The sequence below is a fragment of the Buteo buteo genome, chromosome 13 (assembly GCF_964188355.1).
Source record: "Buteo buteo chromosome 13, bButBut1.hap1.1, whole genome shotgun sequence".
NCBI lineage: Eukaryota > Metazoa > Chordata > Aves > Accipitriformes > Accipitridae > Buteo > Buteo buteo.
The window spans coordinates 4,043,604-4,056,044 of NC_134183.1; the positions used below are offsets into that span (position 1 = coordinate 4,043,604).

The window sequence follows — 12,441 nt, forward strand, 5'->3', positions numbered from 1 at the left end:
TCTGCATTTATAAAGTTGCAGGAAGAGTCATAAAATCTGAATATGCTTCTCAAGTGACGTGTGGTTATTTTATCAGAAGATTACTTGACGTTACTGCCTGCAGTAGTAGAGGGCTGGAGTCTATGAACTGAGCCGTGCCTTTCAATGTCATAGTTTTAAACTTGTCTGGAGAGGGGAAAGTTTCTATCTTCCAGTTTCCAGTGAGGCTGCCAAAGGTATGTGCCAGGCCAGGCTTTTAAGGTGATTTATTGTGTGACCTTGAATAAATTTTAATTTCTATAATTTTCTTTATCTGTAAAACAATGATAATATGCAAATACTGTCATTTTGCAGTGCAGTGAGAAAAGTAGTTATCCTTAAATGTCAAGCGTATGTCAATGGCACAAAGAAAATTAACCATATTAGAGGTTATTTACCAGACCCACACACCAGATAGATGGGGGGAAAGCACTTATATCCTGAAGTGTTATTAAACCTTCTTGGCTTTGCTTCTGCTGGTATATGGGATTATTTTGAGAAAAAGAGGGATATTATGTTGTAGCCTGCATTATCTTCCGGTGAGTCTTACTTTTTTCTCTTCTATTAACTTTGAGATTTGAAATGCAACTTACTTGAGCAATTACATGGTGTCTCATATGAAATACTGAGACTGTTGCAACCTTCTGCAAACCAGACTGTCTTGCCAAGGCAGAGCCTTTGTATGTAATATTTCCCTTCCTCCCTTTTCCAGATCAACACTTGATTGAAAATCAAAGTTGATTGTATTGCTAGTTTGAAAGTGGCCATGTTCATCTGCATTAATTCTCATGTGTTGTGTTTGGTGGTTTTTTTAATGTAGGTTATTTTTCTTAATGCATGTCAAAGATTTCCTAACTCTTGCTATGCAGTGATTTTAAGAATTACATTTTAAAAGAGAATGTACTGAAGAGACTGTTTATGTCCTAAAATACCCTATGTAGATTATAGCATGATATTTTTGAAAAGCATTTTTTGTATTTCAAAACAAAAACACCAGATAAGCCTGCTTTTGGCATGAAAATAAGTGACTTTTTTTTTCTTTGGCTTTGGTTTTGGCTTTGGTTTTGCTCTTCTAACCAGATAAGTATATCTGCTTTTATCTGGTTATACATGAACACAGTTTTCTACTTTAATTCACTCAATAATGTCAGAAATATTGTTGGAATGAGTCTTCGAAGTTGTGTCTGTGCAAATTTTGTTATGCAGCCTTTCTCCTGGGAATGCCACGTCAGATGTGGTCATCTCCAATTCTAACCTTCACCCAGTGATCCATTCTGCCGAGAAAACAGGCTATTCTTCTTACTTTCCTATTTTTGTGTGTGTATGTGTGTGTATGTTCTTCAGAAAGCCAAACTTGGGCCAGCTGGTAACAAAGTCATTACTCCAACAGAAGACAAGAACTCAAGTGTGCCATCCAACAATCTGGACAGGGTGAAGCTGACAGATTTCAACTTTCTCATGGTCCTTGGAAAGGGGAGCTTCGGGAAGGTAGGAATTCTTGATAACTATTCCACTCACATTCTTTTTTCTTTTTTTTTTTTCCTTGAGGAAGAATGAATGAATCATTCTCTAAGAAGCAAAATCCAGAGTCACAAGGATGTGCATTTTTGAGGGAGGATTTCTTAATATGGAATAGGGTGATTCCCTAAGGACTAGTAAGCTTCAGTCATGATTGGCAGTTTTCTTGGAAAAATAAAAATAAAAAAAAACACTCAGACTGTTGGGCAGGGTGTAAGAAACAGTTGCTGACTTTTAGATCCTCACTTCTTGGCAGTTTCAAGGAAATTAAGTCTACTTTTCTGGCTTTACTACCTAGGTCACTCTGCCAGTTCTGGAAGTCACCAACATTGGTAAGGCTAAATATTGGGGAAAAAACAGGAATAGTGTGTATATATATATATATATGTATATTTGAAATCTGTTTGTCAAAAGAAAGGACTGCTATTTTTCTGTCTGCTTGAACAACCACTTATGTGATAAAGTGCCCTTTACTGAAGAAGTCCCCTGGGACTTAGCATTTTATTAGCCCTTCGGCAATGTGCCTGCGATTAACCAGCGGGTTTTGGCACCAGCGTTGTCTGAAATGACTGGTACAGCTCATTTCAGTGGGTGAGTAACGATGATATTTGGGGAGTTTTGATCACGTTAGTCTATACCAATAAAAGGGAAAACTGGATTGCCATCTATACAAATCTTGGGGCATATGAGTCACCTTCCCTCCTTGGCAGGTAGGAAGATTTTCACCCTGTTGTTTCTCTTTGTGCAGGTGATGCTGGCAGACAGGAAGGGGACAGAGGAGCTCTATGCAATCAAAATACTGAAAAAAGATGTGGTGATTCAGGATGATGATGTTGAATGTACAATGGTTGAAAAACGAGTCCTGGCATTGCAAGATAAACCACCATTCCTGACACAGCTTCACTCTTGTTTCCAAACAGTTGTACGTGAGCTCTGTCTTTCTTGCCACCCTGATGTTTTCCATACTATATGATTATGGGTTTTGTCAGTTCAATAACATTTATTATCCTCCAAACTATATATCATAGCTTCTGCACATAGAAAATGGTGAAAAAGATATACCACATGTAATTACACCTTGTATTTTAAATATAAAACCTAGGTTTAAAGATTTTTTTTCATGCCGTAATTCAAGCAGACCAGGGTGACGATTCATAAATTTAATAATGTGTGCTTTGCTTAAGCCCATATTCCCAAAGGTTCAGGATCTGAGGATAGTACTTGAAAAGTCTTAATGGCTGTTATTATTTTGTGAGGTGATTAGTCATGAATCAATGTTGATGGATTTAATTTAGTTTTCTGGCACCCCTGGCACAGAGGAAAGCATTGGGGGTTTTTTTCTTCCTTCCTTATACATATGTGAAGCAGACATTTCCCCATCACATTGCAAAACATCTCCCAGAGACAGACTGCGGGATGGATCTGACGATCCAGCAGCACCATACTGCTCTGTTGGATGACGCTGCCAGGTCGACAGTTGGCATTCAGGGTGCTTTTGGGTTTCAGAGTGGGCAGGGATACACTCTGTCTAGTGTCACTGGTGTGAACTGGCTCCAAATGTTCCAGGCTGGGTAGAGGACTTTATTGACAAGAAATCAAGGCTCTTCTTGTCTCACCTTGTAGCCACCTTATGCCAATGGCCTTGAACTAGTGCCCCAGGGCTGAGTTGTCACTTAATGGGGTGATGGCATCCGTTCTTTTTTCACTTGACTATTCCAAATCTTTTTACTATATCCTCTTACGTTGTTGATGGTTTTTAATCTCAAAACAAACGAACAAACAACAGGCAGTTAGCTTGAAGTAATAACATTGTAATTTTCCACAAACAAGCCACGCCATCCTGTCACCATTTCGTACCATAATTGTCTGTGGTGTTAGAGGCATTTTCAAACTCTGTTTAATGTCTACAAATCTCTGAGCAGAAAATGGTCTGAATGCAACAGATTTTCAGGCATAATTAATCACAATAAACCGTGAATCTGGGAACTATTACACTTGGTAATTCTTGCTTTCTAAAATATTTTTCCTGCCTCTACTAATAACATGAAGATTGTTGTAATAAGATAAGAGAGATCCTAGTGAGAAATAGACTTCTGTCTCCCTCTAATACTTTATCTTTATATAACTTCATTAGTAGCCAAAAAGCTGTGTCATCAGTAAATGAAAAACTGCTGTGTTTAATCTTATCTTTCTTTTGAGCAACTACATTTTAAATGTAAAGTCTTAAAAGTACAAATGTCCAGTGTTTTCTTTCTACGGGGAATGGTGAGGGAAAAGTTGGGGGGTTTAGTATTTACAGTATAATTTTTTTGTTTCATCAAGTACAAGAGCTATGGAGCTACATAAAGATCTAGATAAATCATTAACACCTTTGCCTAATTTATTTCATGTTTTCGAAAGTGTTGAGTAGTTTGCACTTGGTGCTATGAAATATTCTGGAGGATTAATATCAGCTAGAAAAATGAGAAATTGTATATGAAGGAGAAGAAAAGGCATAAACTGTGTGACTATAGGAAAAATTGATAATTTTGGGTTAGTGCAGGCTTCTATTGCCATAGATTTTACAATAAGACAATTCATACAAAAATCTAAATTTTATAAATCCGATCTAGTCAATTAAACATTTTCCCTATGGCTTATCTGTTGGACCCAGTTTAGGAAATCATAGTTTTTAAATGTATGTTAATGTTCTGAAATCTTAGTTACTGGATGCTTGGAGACTTTCAATCAATGCTGAAGGAAAGAGATTGAGCTACAGCATCTTAATAATGAGTCTCTTTCCCATGAGAGTATTGGATCATAATTTTTCTACAAATACTTCAGGATAATGATTCTGTCCAAAATATCTAAAGGAAAATCAGAGGAAGCCAAAAATATGTCTTCCATCATTGGGAGGAAGGCTGTTAATGCATCTTATATGCTGTCTGCATCATGTTATAACTGCAGATAGTAAGCTTGCCATAATGTTGTCCACCAGACTTTTTAATGTTAGGTGGTCAAAATCATCCACCCTGAATCAAAGATGTTTGTAGAGTGTAAGCAGTGTATTCTCACTGAAGTCACTTGGAAGAGCTCAGTTTTAGTCCTCTGAAAACAGGGACAGAGCTACTATTTTAAGTTGTATTGTATGAAGGTCACTGGGTAGGAAAATACTATATAAGTGCACTCAAATATGTTATGGTCATGTTTGATTTGAGACACTTGGATATGGCCTTTAAAAGTCCTCACCGTGCAAGAAAAATCTCCCTCCAAAACACCTTATTGCCATCTTCCTCTAGCTGAAATGTGTGCCTATGAGAAGTTAATTTAGTGTCACTTGTGAAAGTCCCAGATACTTTTGTAAACCCTACAGTTACTTTTCTTCTTGCTTCTTTTTAATAATAAAAAAATTATATTTTTAATACCTCCCATCTTCCAAAGGAACACTTATGAGGACGGATTAGAAATGGCCTCAAAGCAATAACTTTCAACCATCTTTATTAATTTTTTTTACATTTATTTTTAGAGAGATTTTTCAAGAGAACTATATGTGAATAATTATGGGAACCATTGTAGACAAGTAATATATACCAGCGCATCACTAAAATTGGCAAATTTGAGAGATCTCATCAGTCATTTACTCTTGCAGGTTTTACACTTCCATTTCCTGACCTATCAATTTTGCCAGAATGTACAACCAGTCCTAATAATTGTAAAAGCTTTATAATAACATATTAGTGACTTTTTTTGCTGATCAATGCATATCTAATATTTTCTATAATGTATTTATGTGTGTTTTTAATACTTTATCCTAGGACCGTCTGTATTTTGTTATGGAGTATGTGAATGGTGGTGATCTCATGTATCACATTCAGCAAGTAGGAAAATTTAAGGAGCCACAAGCAGTGTGAGTGTTCTTGTTTATATATTTAAATCATATCATCTTAATTTTACACTGTAAGAGGATTAGGTTTCTTCTTCTTCCCAGGTTCAGTATGAAGTCTAGGCTGGCCTTTTTTGATTGTGTTTTTTAAGGCCCAAAAGCTGAAGTTAATGTTAAAAATGTTGTTTGCACACATAGAGCAAAGGTAGCTGTGGCTTTTTATTCAAAAACACTGCACGAACAAAGGCATGCAATGCCTGCTTTATAAGTGACAAGAATTTAAACAAGGCAACAGGAAATTAAAGATGTTACTTGGTATTCTGGTGTTGTTTTTAAAAGCAAATATAAAAAAAAGGCGAGTAGAACATTTCAGTCTGAATTAATGTTATAAGGAAAGGCAATAGAAATAGACTCAGCATTGCAATATAAATTATAGTTTATACAAGATAAATTCAATGTATAGCTTATAAGAATTTCTGTGATCCTACTTTTTTATAGAAGTTTCATTTGTGAGGAGTTAATGTTTAGAATTTGTTTATATACACGATCCCTTTTAGGTAATTGTACATCTGGCATATTGGTGAGCAACTGATAATGATCTGTAGCATATTCAAATGTGAATAGATCCATCAGTACCATTTTAGTCATGCTTATAACATCCCATCATCATTTATTAGTGATTCATAACTCATTTACCAACAAAACTTTAAAATCAAGTGTGACCAACTGTTATAAGATTTCAGCTAAAATAATTTCTCATTTCGTTTAAGTAATCAGGGCTTGTTTAAATCAGAGGCCTTCTAAATATAAGTATTTGAGATATAGAACAAAATTTCAACATCTCACTGAATAAAAACTAGATGGTGTCAGATCATCCTTGACTCCCAGCTAATGTAACTTGCCAACACCCGTTGCAAACTATGGTGTTTTATGACAGCTTACGCCTGTGGAGCGTCTTCAGACACACGCATTCACAAACACCTCTGATCAAGTGTTTCAGAGCTGAGCTGAGCTTTCCTTTCCCTTATGCTAGCCTAAAAATTAATCTCATCTTTAAATAATCCTCTTGCATATAATTTGCACAGTTCCACAGCAACTGGCTTCAAACATCCATCAATATTACATATCTTTTAACTACATTCAGCAATTATGGTTTATATGGTAATCATTTTAATTAGCTTTATGTAATTAATCTTTTAACAGCCTGTATAAAGGAATACTATTTCTGCAAATTATTTCATGCCATATGAATTGCAATGTAAATTGAGCTGCATCCTAAATTCAGCATTGATATGTGATTAGAGATAATGACCTTTGCAGGCAGAGTTAGATCAATGCAGTAAAATGCTGTGCTCCAGCAGCACCATTTTGGGGGGGTCTAGGGAGACATTTTCATTTTTTTAAAAAAAATATGCATGATTTTACCATCAAATACTCAAAATGTGTCCGTTAAAGTCACATTGAAGTAAGGTGTCTTTTATGTCATCTGCCTGTAATATATATTTTATACTTTAATATGTATATACACACACTATGTATTATATACTTTATATGCTATTATACTATCATTCTTTACCATGATGCATTTCCAAAATACTTTTTCAGAAGGAAATCATGAGACAATAAGAAATCTGTTGGGTTTTTTTCATGCAGGTTCTATGCAGCTGAGATCTCAGTTGGGTTATTCTTTCTCCATAACAGAGGGATTATTTATAGGTGAGTATAATCTGATTTAAGTAAATTCTGAACTATTTTTAAATTCCCAAAAGGATCAGTTTCTTTAATATTTCAGTGCTTTTAAAAAACATTTTATAAAAAGCAATCACTGTAGCGTTCTTTATGTTGTGTTGGTGCCGGTGTGCTGGAAACCAAAGACACTGCTTTACCTGAGCTTTTCTGACATCTGTGCTCTGCCCAACTCAAATGAAACCTCTTGAAAATGTAAAACATTATCTTGTGCCTTCCTATGTGATGTTTAATAGTTTTACATGTTCAGAACTCTCAGTGTGAGTGTGCTCGTGGTCATATACAGCTCTCTCTTCATTAATTGTCCAGTTTGGGGGCTTATGGTCATTTTTTCTGTACGTGCAGTGAGGTGCCCAGCTCTGTCCGGACTGCAGACTGCCGTGCATGTGGACCCCGTCCCAAAAAGCTACACATAGTCCTCACTTAGACTTCCAAGTAGATGAGTTGGCCCTAGTTGATCTGAAATATTAACATTAAATTACTGTGATTCTTCATAGAGATCTGAAATTAGATAATGTGATGTTGGATTCAGAAGGACACATTAAAATTGCTGATTTTGGAATGTGCAAAGAACATATGTTAGATGGAGTAACAACCAGGACCTTCTGTGGCACTCCAGACTACATTGCACCAGAGGTAAATATTTACCATTTCAAGAACCTTTTAGTCTCTGAAATGAAAATTGTCACTACACACATCTCACACCACCAAGTTTTGATAGCTGTAACTGGGTGCTCTGTGGATGGTACCATTTATACTTCTGCAGGTACATTGAAGAACTTTATGAATTAATACAATATTATCAATAAGATTTCACTATTTTAAAAAATACCTAGTTGATTGAAAACCTAACATTTTATGACATCAGTGCTTCAGATTTCTTTTCTACTAGCAAAAGACTAAAAAAGCTGGATCACTACCTTGTGATTTTAAATTTGTGGCCTGGAAATGTTATTATACTAAACTTTGTCCTTCAGTTTGTGAAGTGATAGAGAGTTCATGGGCATTGCTGATGAGGTCAGCAAACATTTTATTGGGACCAAACAGAGCTTCTTTAATGTATTTCTCCATAAGTTCACACAGCTGACAAAATACTCGTATATTTAAAGGATTATTTGGCATTTTCAGGAAATCACAAACCACTCAGTGATTTTTGGGAAGGGACTCGTGAGGCCTTGAAGCTTTTTGCTGACCTCTGTGTAAAACTACTGTAGTCTTTTCCAGACCATGTCTTACAAATGGTATGCAAGTGTCATGAATTACTGCTCTTGATCTCAGGAAGGCTCTGGTCATCGAAAGTCTGAACAAAGCTATAAGGTCAGGGCTTGAATGGAGTTGACATAATAAAACCATAATTTGCCCTGAGTTTTCTGTAACTTGGCCATACCTGTGCTGCATTCAAGCCACTGAAAAAATCACATGCAATCATGAACCTAAGTGCAGTGGGTCTAAAATGAAAATTTGATCATGAGAAGCACAGTTCTACTTTAAAGCATTGTGATAAATACAAGCGTAGAGTTATGATTTTTAGTCTGGATATGATTTGTATTTCAATAGTTTAGGTATAAAACATTAAAAACAAGCACATGTGGTAATTTGGAAATGATTCAAATATATGAATATTAAAATCTGGTATTTGTGCATACTGAGCTTTCAAGAGTCTTGATTTGTTTGGCTGCAAATTCAATGCAAGAGGCTGTATCCTGATCCAAGATACACAGTGTTTACTGAGTGCTGGGCAAGAGGCAGCTCTGGCTGGAACATTTCTGGCTGTAATTGAATGTTTGTTGGAATATTGGAGATTTATACATGGACAAGTAAATTAGTGTCTAAGGTGAATTTTGTCATCTTTGTGAAATTGGAATGAAAAATAGTTTGGTTTTTTCCAGTTGCTAATTCATGCTTTTCAGAGTGAAATATTGTGTATTATAAAACCTTGTTTTTTCACAAATTGCTGTTGCTTGCAGCAGGATATCAGAACAACCAGAGCAGTATTTCATTTTCTCCTGTCAAAACATAAATGAAGCCAGTATTACAAATTAAGAAGTGTCCTTTCTGTGGCAATGGCCTTGTGCCAGTTAATACCAAAGACCATGTTGTCAGTGCCAAAATGCTCAATATGGGTCATTCCAAAGTGATTTATTTTACTTTATTTGGAAATTTCATATAAAGAAATAAACCTCTTACTAAAACATTCAGTAACCGGGAGGAAAGTAGTCTTTCTATTATCTTACAAACAGAATTTTTTTTTTCTTAAGTTGGCTGATTTTCTTTCATTTCTGAAGACTTCATGTGACTGACAAATTGCTAACTAGGTCTGTGGTAAACTTCAAAGTAAGGTTCATGTTTTGCTTACAGGAGCATTTCAGCATGTTGCCATGGGCTAAAATGAATAAATTTATAATAGATTATAATGAGGATGCATTTGCACAGTACCATTCCCGGCTGGGTGGAGATAAATGAGCTAAATCTAAATAAACTGTTGAAGGTATCTAGAGTAGAGTAGTCCTGTGAGTTTGTTGCACTCAAACATAGAGAATTAGCTCTTTTCATCACTATTTGGGAAATAACGTTGTGACTATAGTGGGGTCTGAAGGAGCCCACGCTACCTCTACATGAACTACCCACAGACATAGTTCGGAGATAGCACGGCTGGAAGGACCGTACAGGGACATCTCGGCTGGCTTCAGCTGTGCAATCTCCAGACAGAGAAGCAGGGGAATATGGTGCTGCATTCAGCAAAGTGGACTTGCACCCTTTGGCGTACTGTAAAATAATGCTTTCTTTTTTTAAGGATTGGGAAAGTTAGCATTTGTTATTGCTTAGGTGTATAACATGCTGGAATTAATATTCATTTTCTTATCCCATGCAATTTGAGAAATGTGCAGAGGTTAAACTGGTAGAATCCAGGTCTGACCACTTCTGTCAGGCAGAAAGTGGTTATCTAGTAAAGAATATTTATTGATGTGCTAAACTTAAATATTTATGGTCAGAGTGGTAAAATAGCTGTGAAATCAATGAATACTTTGTATTTCCTTGACCAGTCAAGAGAGACAGAAGGAGATGGATGTCAAGAGGATTAGCAGGAAGGGATTCTGCCAGCACAGCCCGCTGCCTGTGGTGCAGCACTGAACCCCACCATCAGCAACCCTGCAGCAGCTAGAGCACTGATTTTGAATCTCAGAAGAATTTAAATTAGAAACTCCATTTCCCTTCTCCTCTATCTAATAGCCTCAAAACCTGAAGTTCTAACCTTGCATTTGCTGGGATTATGGGAGGCTAATAGGTATTACAAAGGTTTGGAAAGTGTATATTTGACTGTTTCTTGTGCCAGTAATATTTATTTCTTTTAATAACTGAGTTTTAACTTTTCCAGTAGACATAAGATATGTTTACAAAAGACTTTCTCTGTTGCCTCTGGGATATAATCTTTTCATCCCAACTGGCTACCAGCTGCAAGCTGCAATGATCTAAACATTCCTACAAATTGCTGGTATTAATCTCTGTGTCCTGCTCTTAAATGTGCCTTCCTTGGAGGCAAAAAGAAAAAAAAAAAAAGAAAAAAGCAATCAACATTCCTCTGCCAATTTGGCTTGATGAGAGAAATTTCTCATGTGCTCTTCCTGAGCTCCCAAATCCACAGAACCTGAAAAGGCAGAGCTCTGAAAATACAGTGGTAGATAGGTAAAATGGGATATTTGAAATGCAAAAGGAAATGGAAAAGGCAGTCATTTAAATTAATGATGGAGAAGGAGGGGAAGGGAAGGGTCCTATCAACTTTCTGTTCCTCCCTGGCCAGTACAAAGCAGAGATCACAGCTGGAGGAGGGTACAGGTCTTCGTTTCTACGTCACTGCTCTGCACACTGCAGTGAGACAGGAGGTCATGTTAACATACCCCTATTTGTTCTAAAAGATACCAAGATTTGTACGTGCAGATAGGATTATTTTGGCAGCTGCTGCAAGGCAGCCAGTGATGGCTTTGAGTGTAGCAGCTGGTAGGTAATACATGATGATTTCTGGATGAGGAGGAGGGAACTACTGAAAATACAACATTTAGAACTTGCTGACTTTGTACCAATGCGTGTTTGACTGTATATTGAAAACTCATCTGCTTCCTCCCACATGTAATTCCTTCCTTGAAGTGAGCGTTCTTTCCTCTCGTTTACATCTTCCAATTAATGCTTTGCATAACTCCCAATATTATGAGTATAACCGCCGGTTTCCGTGCATGACACACAGGTTGGTGAATGAACATCGCAGATTGCTTTTCTGTGTTTCACACGTATCATATCCTTACCAGGATTAAGCTGGTGATTCAAACTGGGTGTATTTAATTAGGATTAAAGGAAAAAAACTTCCAGTGTACAGCAGCAGACATTGACAGTACCTTTTCCTACATTGCAATAGGTTCAATGAAAAAAGTGTTCTCGTTGCATTTACAGTGAGACTTCTCTGCAGTGGGACCTTCCCAGTCCCGGTGGAACTTGATGTCTGTATTTATTTCTCAAATCCCACTCTTTGATCAAGCGACTGGTTCAGGGCAGGGAGGTGTGTGCCAGCTCAGTGGGAGCACTCATCTGTTTGTCAGATGCTTCTGCTGATGTTGACATGTGGCATCAAATAGGACAAAAATTTTAGTGACTCTGACCATATGTTAGGTTAAATGTGGGAGTTTTTTTCATGTTAATTCTGTCTCGATGATTCTGCCTGATATTCTCTCGTAAAGGCAGATTTAATTGGGGCAGATTACATTTGCTGATGAGAATGCTATTTAGAGAACAACCCAATCTTGACTCACCTCTTGCTGGATAAACAAATAGCATCATTAAGTCTGTGCTTCTTTTTATGCTTTCATTTTATGACATTGCATTGCCTTACTTAAAAGATTTCCTCTCCTCAATAATCCCATCAAACTCTTTCACAATAGGAAGAGAAGTACACTGTGGCCTCCTGCACAGACCTGACTGCCAGGTTGAGAACCATGGCAGTGTAGCAGTATTTTCTTTCTCACTGCTATGGATCCATCTTTTTCTCATTTGGTAATTGAAATAAATTGAAATTTGGTACCTACCAAAACCACTTACATGAAGCGTACTTATTGGACAAAATGTTCTGCCCTTATAAATTAGTGACCTTCTGAAAAATATCCCTCTTTTTTTTGATAAAATAGTCTTTTCCATAAGGCAAGGAGAGATTGTCAGAGAAGGGTTGAGAATGAAATGCTTTATCAATTTCTGTATGTAAAGACCAGTATTTTTTCTGGATAAAATTTTGAAAGTGTTTGGTTTTTCAGGAA

The 12,441-nt window shown here is 36.7% G+C and overlaps 1 protein-coding gene across 5 annotated transcripts in view; it reads left to right on the plus strand.

Annotated features, from left to right (window-relative positions):
• PRKCA (protein kinase C alpha) overlaps positions 1-12,441 on the plus strand; it is a 161,503-nt gene that overhangs the window by 132,034 nt on the left and 17,028 nt on the right. For all 5 annotated transcript variants that reach the window (XM_075044249.1, XM_075044250.1, XM_075044251.1 and 2 more), the window contains 5 exons: positions 1,363-1,506; positions 2,285-2,458; positions 5,331-5,422; positions 7,052-7,114; positions 7,642-7,780. In XM_075044249.1, coding sequence (XP_074900350.1) covers positions 1,363-1,506; positions 2,285-2,458; positions 5,331-5,422; positions 7,052-7,114; positions 7,642-7,780 — 612 coding nt within the window. The remainder of the gene's footprint in view (positions 1-1,362; positions 1,507-2,284; positions 2,459-5,330; positions 5,423-7,051; positions 7,115-7,641; positions 7,781-12,441) is intronic.